Consider the following 14,690-nt stretch of genomic DNA (forward strand, 5'->3'; position numbering starts at 1 on the left):
AGGAATTAACAGGGATTAGTCAATATAATGCTACATTTAATCTAGAAGTTTTCTCAGAAACTACTGGACAATCAGGCTAAAATTTTGTATATACCTTTGCTATGATAAGGTGCATCAAATTAAGTATTATGGTATCTGTTTGATGCATAGCTAGGGACTAATATTTGGTATAAAGCATTCAGTCTAAATCAACAGAGGAGATAATGATGTTAATTTCTGTATTTCTTTTAGACAGTGTTTAGTATTCCCAATTCGTCACTCATCAAGTACTAACCAGGTTCTATATTGCTTAACTTCGATGATCTAACAGGTATGGTGTATGTAAAAGTATATCATAGCTTGACACAAATCCTCTCCTCTAAATCTATAGGATTTGTGCCCTTCTCTTAATCTGTCTGTCTGTCTGACTGTCTGTCTATTCCACTTTTTCTTGGAAATTACAGGGCTGATCTGGCTGAAATTCTATATGAACCTTTGCTATGATAAGGTGCAGCGAAATAAGTATTATAGTATCTAGGATAAATAGGGATCAATAGGGATTAGTCACCACATTTAATCTAAAAGTTTTCTCAAAAACTACTGGACCAATCTGGTTGAAATTTTGTATAGATCGTTGCTATGATAAGGTGCAGAGAACTAAATATAACTATCTGTTTGATGGATTAATAGGAATTAGTATTTAATGCAAAAATGAACACAAATTTAACAATATTCAACCATTCATTGTAAGTCAACTTTTACCTTTTTTTAATGGGCATGGGGCATTAATTCTAAGTTAACTTTTACCTGTTTTTAATGGGCAAAAAACTCTACTTTGTTATATTTTAAAGTTAATGGCAAATAAATAAATTGTTACCTCAGGTTCCACACATTTTTCCAGATGTGGAAACAACGCCAATGGATGTTGAAGTAAACTGTATTCCAGTAATTCCAGTCTGTTCCACCGTTCTTCTGCAAGTGGAAACTTCCTGGAATAACAGATTTGGTCTTTGGTAAAACGAGGAGGCTTCCGAGATAATTCCTTAAGACCTGTGCTGCCGTCTTGCGCTGTCTTGATAAGGTTCGAACCCAAAACGTCTTTGTGCTGCACAAACAGAAAATGTTAGAGATCAACATTCAGATAAAAAATTATGAATTGATGTTTAATGTCTACAGCTAAAATTACAACAAAATCTAAGGAATCTTAAATTTCATAAACGGCTTTCACGCTCCCTCTTTGTCTTTTGGAATTATGTTAAACTTACATTGTTAAATAAACCTCTCTTTAAAATGTTAACTTTACATCTTTCAATATATATATATATATATATATATATATATATATATATATATATATATATATATACATAAAGGTCCAGGATTCGAATCCCAACAACAGACAAGCTACGCTGAAGAGGAGTAGGGCTCTGAAACATGCGTGTCCGTAGATTACTGTTTTTAAAAATAATAAATAAATAAATAAATAAATAAAAAAAATACGTCCAAATAAAAAGTGGGCGACTTTCTAAGAAAAACACTGGATCTCCAAGGCGGAGACGTTAACCTTAATATCGTTGAAAAAAAATCAACAACAAAAACTATATATATATATATATATATATATATATATATATATATATATATATATATATATATAAATAATAAAATAAAGAACAAAAGAAAATCGAAAGAATTGCTGCCAAATTTTACGGATTAAAAACCACTGCCCACCCCAAATACAACCCTTACCTTGAGGAGTTTGAGAATTCCATGTTAAATTTAATCAAAAAAATTAAATTTAAGAAACAAAAACACCATTATAATCCGGTTACTTGAAAAATAAATAATTTTGCCAAAAAAGTTAAAAAGAATAAACATATATTCGTCCTTGCTGATAAGACAAAAAATTATTATAAACTTGACTATCCTACATATAAAAGACTTTTGTATAAAGAACTTAATAAATCTTAGAAAATAGTCCCTCCTAAGACTTTAGATTCCATTAATTCTAAAGCTAAACTTTTACTGACTTCTATGAACATTCATAACTTCATTGAAATAATTTCTCCGGGTACCCCCAGATTCACCCTCAAGTATCATAAACCTAATTTCTATGACAACCCCTCCATCAGATTGATCTGCCCATCTAACTCTGACTTAGGTGCTGTAAGCAAAAATATCTAAGATAGATTCATCTCTTCTATTAAAGAAAAAGTAAGTTTCCCTCTTTGGCTAAATTCAGATTCTCTAATTAATTGGTTTGTCTCCCTTAAAAATAAACACCTCCTTAACTTCATAACCTTTGACATCCAAAATGATTATCAATCAATTTCTCCGATCCTTTTAAATAAGGCTCTTAACTTTGCTAAAAGAAATTCTGACTTAACTAATTTAGAAATTAAATTAATTCTCCTAGCGAGAAAGTCCTTTATACAATTTAACAATAAGCTTTGAACTAGAAAGGACATCCCTGATAATTTTGACATCTTGATGGGTTCTTCTGACTCTGCAGCAGTTACCGATTTAGTGGGACTCTTCTTACTGAAAGAACTTAAATACCACTTTAAACATATCCAAAGGGGCCTTTATAGAGATTATGCCCTTTTTAATACAACAACCAGGCCAAGAGAGTACAACAAAACAATTAAAAAATTGCATAACTTCTTTAATAACTTTGGCCTTTCTATAATAATCGAACCAAACAAAAAAACTTCAAATTTTCTAGATGTTACACTTAATCTTAACACCGAAATTCATAGCCTTATCAGAAACCTAATCTTACGCTTTTATACATCCATAAATCTTCTAACCACCCCCACTCAATTATAAAACTATAAAATCTATAGTATCATCCATCTCTAGAAGAATTTCTGCTCTATCTGCTGATAAAAACTTTTAATCAAAATGCTACTTTCTTCAATAACACCTTAAGGAACTCAGGACAAGGAAAAGATTAAATACAACCATTATGCTCCTCCTGCAGGCCACCTTAAATCTGTAATCATACACAATATGACTCGTAAGAAACCAATTCAAATAACAAGATCTGGCGCTATCAATAACAATGAACCAGTCTACATATACAATCCAAACCAAAATACTAATCGCAATACCTCTAACCCACCCAGTCGCATCAGGAGAAAGAAAAATATTTGGTTTAATCCTCCATTCAGCGTAAATATCAAAACTAATATACCTAAGGAATTCTTCAACATTGTACAAAACTCTTTCAAATAACCACACAGATATAGTTCTATTTTCAATAAAAACTCGATCAGGATTTCTTATTCAACAATGCCTAATTTAGCACAAAGAATCTTAACATCTAATAATAAAAAAATTAAATCAGCCCCAAAAATCCCTTTCCCAATTAAACCCAAAACTAACTGTAATTGTAATAACAAACATCTTTGCCCACTCAATAATGATTGCATCCATAAAGATGTTATATATTCATGCACAATTACTGAGCTCCCACGCAATCCTCCCATAACAGACACTAATATTTCGTCTTCAAGTTATCCTTCTTCCCATCCTCCATCTGATATAGTTACTAATCCAATATACCACTCGAGCAGCCCCTCCATCTACAATCATACAACTAGCAATAATAATAATAATAATAATAATAATAATGATAATAATAATATTTCTCCCAACAGCCATCCTAACACTAACAACACTCATTATCTCCTCCAAAATAATCCTCATACAATCACTGTCCCATCATTTGTTGAACACTATGAACAAAATTCAAACTATTTAACTAATACAAATCAGCAAATTAATATTAATATCAGACCTTGAGCTTTTAATAAAGTACATACATATATCGGCGCTATTTTAACATTAATTAGGAAAAGAATATCAAACCACATTTCTTCTTTTAACAACCATAATTCTAATAATAACCAAGGAACTTCTCTAACCACTTTAATTAAAAAACTTAACTCTAATAATACCCCCTTCTCAATCAAATCGACTATCATAAAAAAGTTAAGTCCTATACTCCAGGCTCTAAGTTATGTCGCTTCTGCACAACCGAAGCTATAACTATAATTACTTGCCCTCAAAGTAACAATATAATAAATTCTAAAAACGAACTGATCTCTTTCTGTAAACATAAGTCCAAATTTAATTATGGTAATTTTGAAATTACATAGTTATTACTTTAACCTTTCAGATAGATATATAATTTTTCTTTAACTTTATAGTTTTTTCTACATACTTTCTTAATACTTTATAACTTAATAATCCTTTATTTTAATTCTTTATTTCTTCCTTGCTTAGCCGGTTTTTTTTAAATCTCCAATTTCCGTTTTAGTCTTTAAATATTCCTATCTATCTAATATATCAATCTACCCACACATTCATATCCTATATGTATATTTACTTATATTTTACTATATGCATTTACTTAAATACTTACTTGCTTTATCCTGAATTTGCAGATATCGGCCATCGTCTCCCCTTAAAAAATTTTTTATTTTATATTTATTTATTTATTTATTCTTTATTTATTATTTATTATTTATTTATTAATTTATTTATTTTTTCCATTTAGTGTCTTTTAACAACACTCGCTGACATTTTCTTAAGTAATAACCTGTACATTTCAGTTGACCTATTTTTTCCCTATATTTTTTTGCGCCTTTTAACATCTTTTTGTCTGGGTCATTTTGACATTTGCTTTTCTATTTTATATTTAATTCTATCACCATTTCATTTTTTTCCTCTTCTTCTTCCCTGATCTTTCTTATGTCTCAGCAGCCGTGTGAAAAGCATATCTTATTTTTCCTTTATTAATATTATTGGATTTTTTCCCCTTTTCCTTGTAGATATTTGTGAATTATTCCATGGATTTCGACCTTTTGGATTATTTTGGACCATCTTCCAATTACGTGATTTCCTCGAATTTTACTTGTGCAAATGAAAATTTAATTAACTTTCTTGGAGTTATATTTTTTGGATTTTACCGTCATTGGATTATTTACCTTTTACCAGACTATCCATTCACTTGAAATCACCTTTTTCTTCAACATATTCCCTTTGCTTCACTTTTTGTTATCAAGTAAGATCTTTGACTTACTTGCAGTTTTGTATGCAAAATCCGATCCTGCATTTTACTAATTCCTACCCTCTGATGAGAAGGAAAGTATTTCTTCGAAACTCCGCGGATTAAGGACTATCCACTTATCAAGTATTTCCTTTTCAGATTAAATATGTTTTTAATTCTTTTTCGAAGTGTTCTTTAACATGTTTTATTAACTGTTTGCTCTTATATATATATATATATATATATATATATATATATATATATATATATATATATATATATATATATATATATATATATATATATACACCTGGTTTGAATGAAAGATAGTAGGCTGCCAAAACAAATTTTTTGCAGGGAACTGGATTAAGCAAGCACCCTCAGCACAAGCGTAGGAAGAGGTTTAGGGACTCTATAAAGAATAATTTGAAATTCTTACAAATCGAAATATAGGAAGAACTTACTCTGCAAAGGCCGAAGTGGCAAAAGCTTGTACGCGAAAGTTGTGATGCTCTAGAGTAAAGAAAACAGGCTCACAGCAATCACAAAGGTTTAATTGGTGGTCTTAACCATGACACACAGAACTGGAAAGGCGACACTTGTGAACGAGTGCTTTTGTCAAAAGCTGGCTACGTCAACCACCTTAAGTCGTACAAAACTATTGTTCAGGTCAACTTTGCACCTATTAGTCCGAACCAAACGATATGTTTAATATGCAGCAAAATTTGCAAGTCTACTGCTGGTTTGAGAAGACATGTCATTGTTCATAGGAATACCCTTCAACCTCCAGAGAAAGTCAACTCAGTGGAAATTGCTCAATTTGTATGTCACATCTGCTTCAAGATGTGCAAATCTGCAGCGGTAGTGCAAAGTCATCTGAGATGGCATGGACGAGATTGGGAGAACTCAATGTGATGGCGATCATCTGGAAAGATGCAGCAATCATCATCATATATATATATATATATATATATATATATATATATATATATATATTAGTGTTGGGACGATTAATCAGAATCAGAATCGGAAAAATCAGAGCTTTTTGGGGTATCAGAAAAATTTCCGATGCCAAAACCGATTCCTTAAATTATATTTTTTTATTTGATTTTGGCTTAAAAAACATCTTCCACTGCTTGTAGTAATAATAAAATAATAAATGTTTATTGATTTAAACTTCCAGTAAGATTAAAATCACCCCCTCACAAGTGTGTTTTTACGTTTGAGAAAATATAGGGATATTTAAGATGTGTTTTTTCTTACAGTAATCGGGACAAAATAACACTTATAGTCAAATGTTTAGAGATTTATAAAGAATTGGAATCATTATTCTTTGCTCTGTTGTTTTATATATATATATATATATATATATATGAGCAAATAGTTAATAAAACATGTTAAAAAACACCTTGAAAAAGAGTTAAAAACATATTTAATCTGAAAAGGAAACACTAGATAAGTGGATAGTCCTTAATCCACGGAGTTTCGAAGAAATACTTTCTTTCTCATCAGAGGGTAGGAATTAGCAAAATGCGGGATCCGATTTTGCATACAAAAATATTTTAAGAAACTGCAAGTAAGTCAAAGATCTTACTTGATAACAAAAAGTGAAGCAGAGGGAATATGGTGAAGAAAAAGGTGATTTCACATGAATGGATAGTCTGGTGAAAGGTAAAGTATCCAATGACGGTAAAATCCAAAAATGAAAATCCAACAAGTAACGCACAAGTAAAATCCAAGGAAATCACATAATTGGGAGATAGTCCAAAATAATCTGAAAAGCCAAAATCCATAGAATAATTCACAAATATGTACAAGGAAAAGGGGAAAAAATTCCGATAATATTAATAAAAGAATATATATATATATATATATATATATATATATATATATATATATATATATATATATATATATATATATATATATATATATATTAATGCTCAATTATGAAATGTAGCTTAATCCTTAAGTCAACCATTTTTAGCTTAAAACCTATTGGTATATGAAAATTTACTGAATGCAGTATATTACATATAAGTCTATATATATATATATATATATATATATATATATATATATATATATATATATGAACTCAACTATAGTATAATGATCGTGGATTGATTCTGTTTTTAGTCACTGAAATGAAACTAACGACTAAATATGCTCTTTAGTCTGAAATGGATCTCCATTGAGCTTATAATTTGTAACAATTGGCGTATGCTTCAAGAACAATATATAAACTCTAACCCTAAAAATTTAAACACTGTCTTACTTGAATGAAAAAATTCCCATCCGTCACAGGTGGTAACCCATCTCGGAAATCATCTAGGCCCTTCTTTAAAAGAACCCAGTTTTTACCGATTAAAGTCTTGGAAATGTCCTTCGGTTTAAGTGACTTGATGTATTTAGTCTTGAGTCTTTCTTTGTACCTTGAGAAAAAAAAGTTGAAAAATAGTATAAGAATTGTTGTGAGACACAAATATGAAGAAATAAATTGGATGAAAACGATTCTATGTAAATCAACAATATAAAGTGATTTTTATTCTTATCTTGGTTATTTTTTCCACAACGTTTCGGCTGATGTAATCTCCGAACATCTTCAGGTGTATTCACACTGGATGTTATTGGTGAATAGTGAAAAGTGTTTGTTTTTTTGCTTTTCCAACGAACATAGCTGTTAGAAATTTAAAATGCAAATAGCACCAAGTCTATTTCTTTTCAATAAATCCGAGTCCATTTCGGTTTTTGATATGATGAATGTATATTTTTTGGAGATGAAGATTGATTATGTTTTTTGTATTATTTAAACTATTATTCTCATCTTGATTGTTTTTTCCATAATGTTCATTAAAAAGAAGAAATATATTTGACGCTATTTGTGTTTTGAATTGTTAAAAGTTAAATAAGTTATTATCGAACTATCAGTCTATCTATCTATTTATCTATCTATCCAGTGATATTGTTAAAATAGTTTATATTAGGAGTTATTTATTGTTCGTAGAATAAAGTGTAGCAATCGGTGTTAGCTGAAGATGTTTACATAAATTAGCTAGGTTAGACATAGACAAAATAACCTTGGGCAGGCATACATGGAAAGAGACGTGTGCTTTTTGAATGATGACATAACGACACTGAGGTCAGGAGGTCGGGAAGGTTAGAGAAAGAGTAGAGTTTGAGTTTGGTTACGGAAGTGAACAGACGTGCTTCAAGCCAGGAAGTGAGGCTGTGAAGAACAAGCATGTGGACATGAAATGCAGACTCCTGGTGAAGACCATTTGAAACAACTGAAATAAATTTATATTTTAAAAATATAAAGTGTTGTTCTGTGGTTTTACAAAAGAAGAAAGAACAAAGGTTTCAATTGGTTATGATGTTGTTCATTTCATATTTCATCACGGAGCTCAGCAGTGAAGATAGAACTCTTGGAGAAAGAAAAGGTATGAAGCATATATTATTCGTTTTATAAAAAAATGATACCTTTACGTAAATACGAACTGTACTATGTATCCGTGTGATAACTCTCTGATGCAACATGACTCAGTTTATACGTCGATATGACTATGTGATAGAATTTCTAACAACCATGTTCATTGGGAAAGTAAAAAAAAAAACATTTTTCACCATTCACCAATAACATTCAGTGTGAATGTATCTGAAGATGGTCGGAGCTCACATCAGTCGAAACGTGAAAAAAAAAAACAGAAGAAATGTTGCGAGTTTGTCTCTAATGTATCGTTATTTTCATGGAAAGTGTTCGACTGATCTTCAGTGTATGGTCCCCCCCTCGCCTAACTTTCACAAGAAACACTCGTCTAGTTGAAAACACTATCAATAATTCCCCCCACTCTTTATCTGTGCCTAAACCTAAACGTAGATTCCATGAACAAAGCTTCTTTCTTAGAACTGCACGCCTGTGGAATTGTCTTCCGTTTTCCTGCTTTCCAGTTGACTACAATATGGTTGTGTTCAAGTCTAACGTAAATAAGTTCTTGATGAGCCGTTCCATATAAGTTATCAAATTATATATACATATAAGTTATATACATATAAGTCATCGAATTTTCATTACTAATGATTACTATATTGTCCAATTTGTACTGTACACTCTTTAACCCTTATACTTGAGTGGCCTCTTGGCCTTGATAATGTGGTGATGCCTGTGTAAAAAAAAAATAATAATAGTCGAAATAATACAAAAAATAATTATCGATTCTCATCTCAAAAAAAATATACATTCATCATAAAATGATTTATTTAACAATTTTACAATTGAAGGAATTAACTATGATGGTGATGGTTTAAGTGTTTATAGGTAAGCTGTGATTGATAGCAGCATCTTCCATTTCTTATTTTCCCTCTCTGTTATGATCATGTGATCAGTCAAGGGCAGATAAATCCTGCCTAATTCTTTCTCACCAAGGGCTGTCTCTTGACCACAAGAAAGACAACTTTAGGATATATAATGTAATTTGAAACCAATTTTTTTTTGTTTTGATTGAATAACAGACTGAAATGACTGTATTTTTCCACTTTAGAGTTTTAAAGTTTATTGGAAGCTGTTGCCAATATTCAGGATTTTCCCAGGATGTTTGGAGATGTGTGTTGAAAAAAAATAAATAAATAAATAAAAGTGGTAGTAGGCAGGCAGGCCCGAACCCGTACTGTGAAGGAGAAAAAGAACATGAAAAATTAAAACGTGGCGTTTTTGCTGTTGCATCCATTGCCAAACTGGAATTGGTGAAGGTTTAAATTAAGGCTAGTCAATCGAAAAGAAGGGATGACTTTCGAAAATATCAGCGAAAAAAGTGACCCCCCCTCCTTGTAGAAAAGTGCCCAGTTGAGGGTGAAGGAATTAATGTTGTTAGCCAATTTTCAAATATTTGTCGTCTGAATGGTCAAACTTTAAAACAATACTGATTTCGTAAAAATCTGTCGTCTCTGGCAAAAGTTTTAGGCAGACATACATACATACATACATACATTCATTTAAACAGACAGATGAGATTTATATTATAGACTAGCCTGGGTGCCTGGCATTGCCCAGGTGTTTGAAGGTGTGTGTTAAGCAAAAAAAAAAAAAAAAAAAGTGGTAATAGGGAGGCAGGCTCAAACCCGTACCGCAAAGGAGGAAAAGAAAATGAAAAAAAAAAACATGACGTTTTTGCTGTTGCATACATGGTTTAATTTAAATGAAGGCTAGTCAATTGAAAAGAGGGGATGACTTTCAAAACTACCGTCGGAAAAAGCGACCCCTCCCCGTAGAAAAGTACCCAGTTGAGGATGAAGGAATTAATGTTTTTAGCCAATTTTTCGATATTTGTCACCTGAAGGGTTGAGCTTCAAAACGATATCAATCTCGTGAAAATCCATCGTCTGTCGAAAGTTTTAGGCAGACATACAAACATACTTACATACATACATTTAAACAGACAGGTGAGATTTATATTATAAATGATTGGAAAGGAAATCTCTATGCTTGAAATTTATTAATGAAATATCATTCAGTGCTTGTTAGGATAGAGTCAACTCGAGGATAAAGGTTAATGAATGTAAAGCGGTTGTATGTAAATTAGGTAGAATTTGATTATTTACGGGGACGGCTCAACAAGAACTTGTTTACATTGGATTTGAAGGCTACCTTGTTGTATTCAATCGGGAAGCAGGCCAGCGGAACAGTGTTCCATAGGTGAACAGTTCTGGGAAAGAAGCTTTGTTCATGGAATCAGCATTTAGATTTAGGACCCCCATTGAGGGACTTTTACCCTCTGCAGGGGGGCAGTCGGCGTATTCTAATGCCCCACCGACAGGGCCATTCATTTTTCAGTTCCTACCTTTTTTTTCCATCAATTTTTATTTTTTGATTATTTTATTCAAAATAAATGTACTTATGCATCTATGTTACCGTGCTGGAATAATAAGGCTATTATTTAGAAACCCATTCTTAACATCAGAGAGGAGAGTGTTTTGTAATTATCCTGTACTTTCGCCTGGAGACGCAAACTATTTTCTTTTTTGTTCAACAAATAAGGTATCTGTCATCTCTACCACATCTTCTACCATGTTTTTTAATTTTTGGAATTCATATTACTTTCCATGCTTCTGCATTTATCGCTCCGTAATTTCCACAAAAGTTACTCGGGTATACCCGGCAGATGACTAGAATAACCAGAAAAAGCCAAGCGAGCCTTATTACAAAACTCACAAATTGTTACATCCTCCCTCCCTATGTTAAGAATGGTGAAATTCATTAAGTAATACATTCGGGAAAAAATGTTTCAATATCCAGAAAACTACTTATTGACCGTTTCCGGGTTTTCCCGTTATCTGCTGGGATCACCTGCGTAACTTTGTGGAAATCGCGGGTTGATAAATGCAGAAGTACCTTATTTTCGCCATGACACCCAAGTACGTAATAATGTTTTCACCTGAAATGCGTTGGTTTAAAAGATCACCAATCTACACAAGCATTGCAAGAACTCTCATATGTAACAATTAATAGATTACTCCACGAAATGTAGCAGGCTCCAGGACTCACCTCCTTCCAGAAGCGAAAACGATCTTGTTAAATAGCCACTAATCAAATCATATGAACATCAAAGAACACCTGGTCCTTCTCCCAACCCCATGATAGGTACGCTATTTAACTTATTTGGCGACCTGAACAGGACCCCCCTCCCTCAAAGTACGGCTTCCGGAATAAAAATCTCCAAACTCCCCACGTTAAGAACGGCTTTTGGAATAAACATCCTCAAACTCCCCATGTTAAGAATGGCTTTTGGAATAAACAACCTCAAACTCCCAATGTTAAGAATGGCTTTTGCAATAAACACCCTTAAACTCCCCATGTTAAGAATGGCTTTTGGAATAAACACCCTCAAACTCCCCATGTTAAGAATGACTTTTGGGATTAAAAAAAAAACCCAAACTCCCCATGTTAAGAACGGCTTTTGGAATAAACACCTCCAAACTCCTCATGTAAAGAACGGCTTTCAGAATAAACATCCTCAAACTCACCATGTTAAGAATGGCTTTTGGAATAAACAACCTAAAACTCCCCATGTTAAGAATGGCTTTTGGAATAAAAAACCCCAAACTCCCCATGTTAAGAACGGCTTTTGGAATACCCCCCCCCCCAAACTCCTCATGTAAAGAACGGCTTTCAGAATAAACATCCTCAAACTCACCATGTTAAGAATGGCTTTCAGTTTTTTGCAATTTTTTCAGTGGATTATTATTGCTTGGACATTAATATATGGAAGGGGATTTTCGTTATTTTTCTCGCAGTAATTCTTTTTCACACACACAAAAACAAAACAAAACAAAACAAAAAAAAAAAACAATCAGAATCGTACTTTAATCTCCATGTTTACCGAAACAAGGTTACTAACTCAAAAATGACCCAAATTCTGTTGCTGACACGAACAACAGAACCTCCTGGTTGACAGAAATTCATTGACTCTCACAGGATCATACATTGTTAGAAATTCCAGTTACAATGCCATCTTCATGTTTTAAGCTGCCTACGCACATTTCTTGTAGGCAGCCTGTGATTGGTTAATTTGTATGGGCCAAGATAATTACTTGGCGCCTTTTTTGTAAAAATCCATTTTGTTTTTCAATCTACGAAAACCTTTGGCAAAATCAAGACTCACCAAAAGTCGGCTCCGAGAAGAATGCCTTATCGAGAATGGAACCGCAACAATTTCTTGTTGTTTAAACCTAAATGTTTGGTGAAAAAGGACTTGAAATCTCTACAAGCAGAGACACCTTTATATTGTGCCGAAGATATTCCAATTAGAGGATGGCATTGGAGGGTATATATATATATATATATATAAAAAAAAAAAAAAAATTACAATTAAATTTACCAAAATGATCCTGACGAAGGACGGAGGGCAAAGCAACCGAAACGTTGTGACAATAACAACCAAGATAAGGAAGTCAGTCCGACAATCTCAATCAATGAAAACACCTCATCTCAAAAATGCAGACAATTACTATGATCCAAGATGGTAAAATTAAAGTATATTATAAATATTAAAGAATTAATATTTATAAAGTTATCTCAGCCAGATATAAAAGCTCGATAAAACCAAATAGGAGATAGAGCTTATATGCTTATTGCATGCAAAATCCGATCCCGCATTTTGCTAATTCCTACCCTCTGATGAGAAGGAAAGTATTTCTTCGAAACTCCGCGGATTAAGGACTATCCACTTATCTAGTGTTTCCTTTTCAGATTAAATATGTTTTTAACTCATTTCGAAGTGTTTTTTAACATGTTTTATTAACTGTTTGCTCGTATATATATATATATATATATATATATATATATATATATATATATATAAAATAAAAATTCCAATTAAATTTACCAAAATGATTCAAGATGGTAAAATGAAAGTATATTATAAATATTAAAGAATTAATATTTATCGAGCTTATATATATATATATATATATATATATATATATATATATGTGTGTGTGTGTGTGTGTGTGTGTACACACGCGGCATAATCATGTCAGCTCCTTTAAGAAACTCGTTTCTTATCGTTGAGCATTTTCAGTTGAAATAAAGTCGGTCAATTTAACTCGTATGCGCAGATCATCATATAATGATTAGATCACTCTGACAGACGTTAAAAAACATTTAAAAATAAATGTTTAAATTTCAACAGTATAAAAAAAATACATGGTTAATGACCGCTTTGGTAGGAAAAGAAAAAAAAAAGAAACAAAACCAAACAAGTCCATTGACGTTGGCTCGCTGCTACGAATTCGGAATACAGGAACGTGAGGTGAAAAGCAAAAGTAAAAACCTGCTGCAGGAGATCTGTAGAAGACCAGGATATAATAATACCCTAACGCGCTACAAGAAAATAATGAAACGAATGGAATGAAGGAAACAAAAACTCAATTGATGGATAAGATAAACGTCGTTTATTTACTGTTGAAAGAATGAATGTTTTAAATATAACATGTGTTCATGTCCGCGCGGGTGTAACCATCGTTCGTTGCGGGACTGATGTTGTAGAAAGAAAAAGAAATGTGTGTTCATCTCAAGTTTGGGTCACTATCGTTTGTTCGCGCGTGGGAAGAGAAGTGAGTAATGCAATAGAACGACAAATGGCAGTCCATCGTGTAGACAAAGAAAAGGATAGAGGGTTGACGTCAGTTAGCAGTCAGCTGTGCGAAGGTGTTCTCAGGGACCAGTAGTAGATAGAGAGAGAAAGAGTGAGAATGTCCATCGAGTTCATGGAGTGAGAAAGCATATAAAGTCTACGTACGGTCTGTTAGCTTTTTGTCCCACATAGTTGCAAGTGGTGTGAGGCACGCGCGTGCGCGTGCATGCCGAAAAGGCACGCTGTCGGTCCGTAGACCGGCCAGCTCGAAAGCTGGTCCTAAAAGGAAGAAGCCGCTTATTGCTCTATCTTTTATACCTGTTTCCGGTGATCTTTTGCGCATGTGTGGATTTCCATTGAAAGGAAGTGACGTCGTCCATCTGTATGCGTACGTATGCGCGTGTGTGAGTACATGTGTGTACGTTAGTGTGTGTATATACACGTGAATGTGAGTGTATGTACGCAAACGTGAATATATGTACGTGTGTGGACGTGGGCGCGTATGTTTGTGTGCGCGGTGCGTG

The 14,690-nt window shown here is 32.8% G+C and overlaps 1 protein-coding gene across 1 annotated transcript in view; it reads right to left on the reverse strand.

The window, feature by feature from the left end:
* LOC145259111 (uncharacterized) overlaps positions 1-14,690 on the reverse strand; it is a 46,656-nt gene that overhangs the window by 30,831 nt on the left and 1,135 nt on the right. The window contains exons 2-3 of the mRNA XM_080116777.1: positions 7,314-7,470; positions 857-1,084 (exon numbers count right to left, since the gene is read on the reverse strand). Of these exons, the coding sequence (XP_079972903.1) occupies positions 857-1,084; positions 7,314-7,470 (385 nt within the window). The remainder of the gene's footprint in view (positions 1-856; positions 1,085-7,313; positions 7,471-14,690) is intronic.

The sequence above is a fragment of the Euprymna scolopes genome, chromosome 34 (genome assembly GCF_053919585.1).
Source record: "Euprymna scolopes isolate OS-2025 chromosome 34, ASM5391958v1, whole genome shotgun sequence".
Taxonomy (NCBI): Eukaryota; Metazoa; Mollusca; class Cephalopoda; order Sepiida; family Sepiolidae; genus Euprymna; species Euprymna scolopes.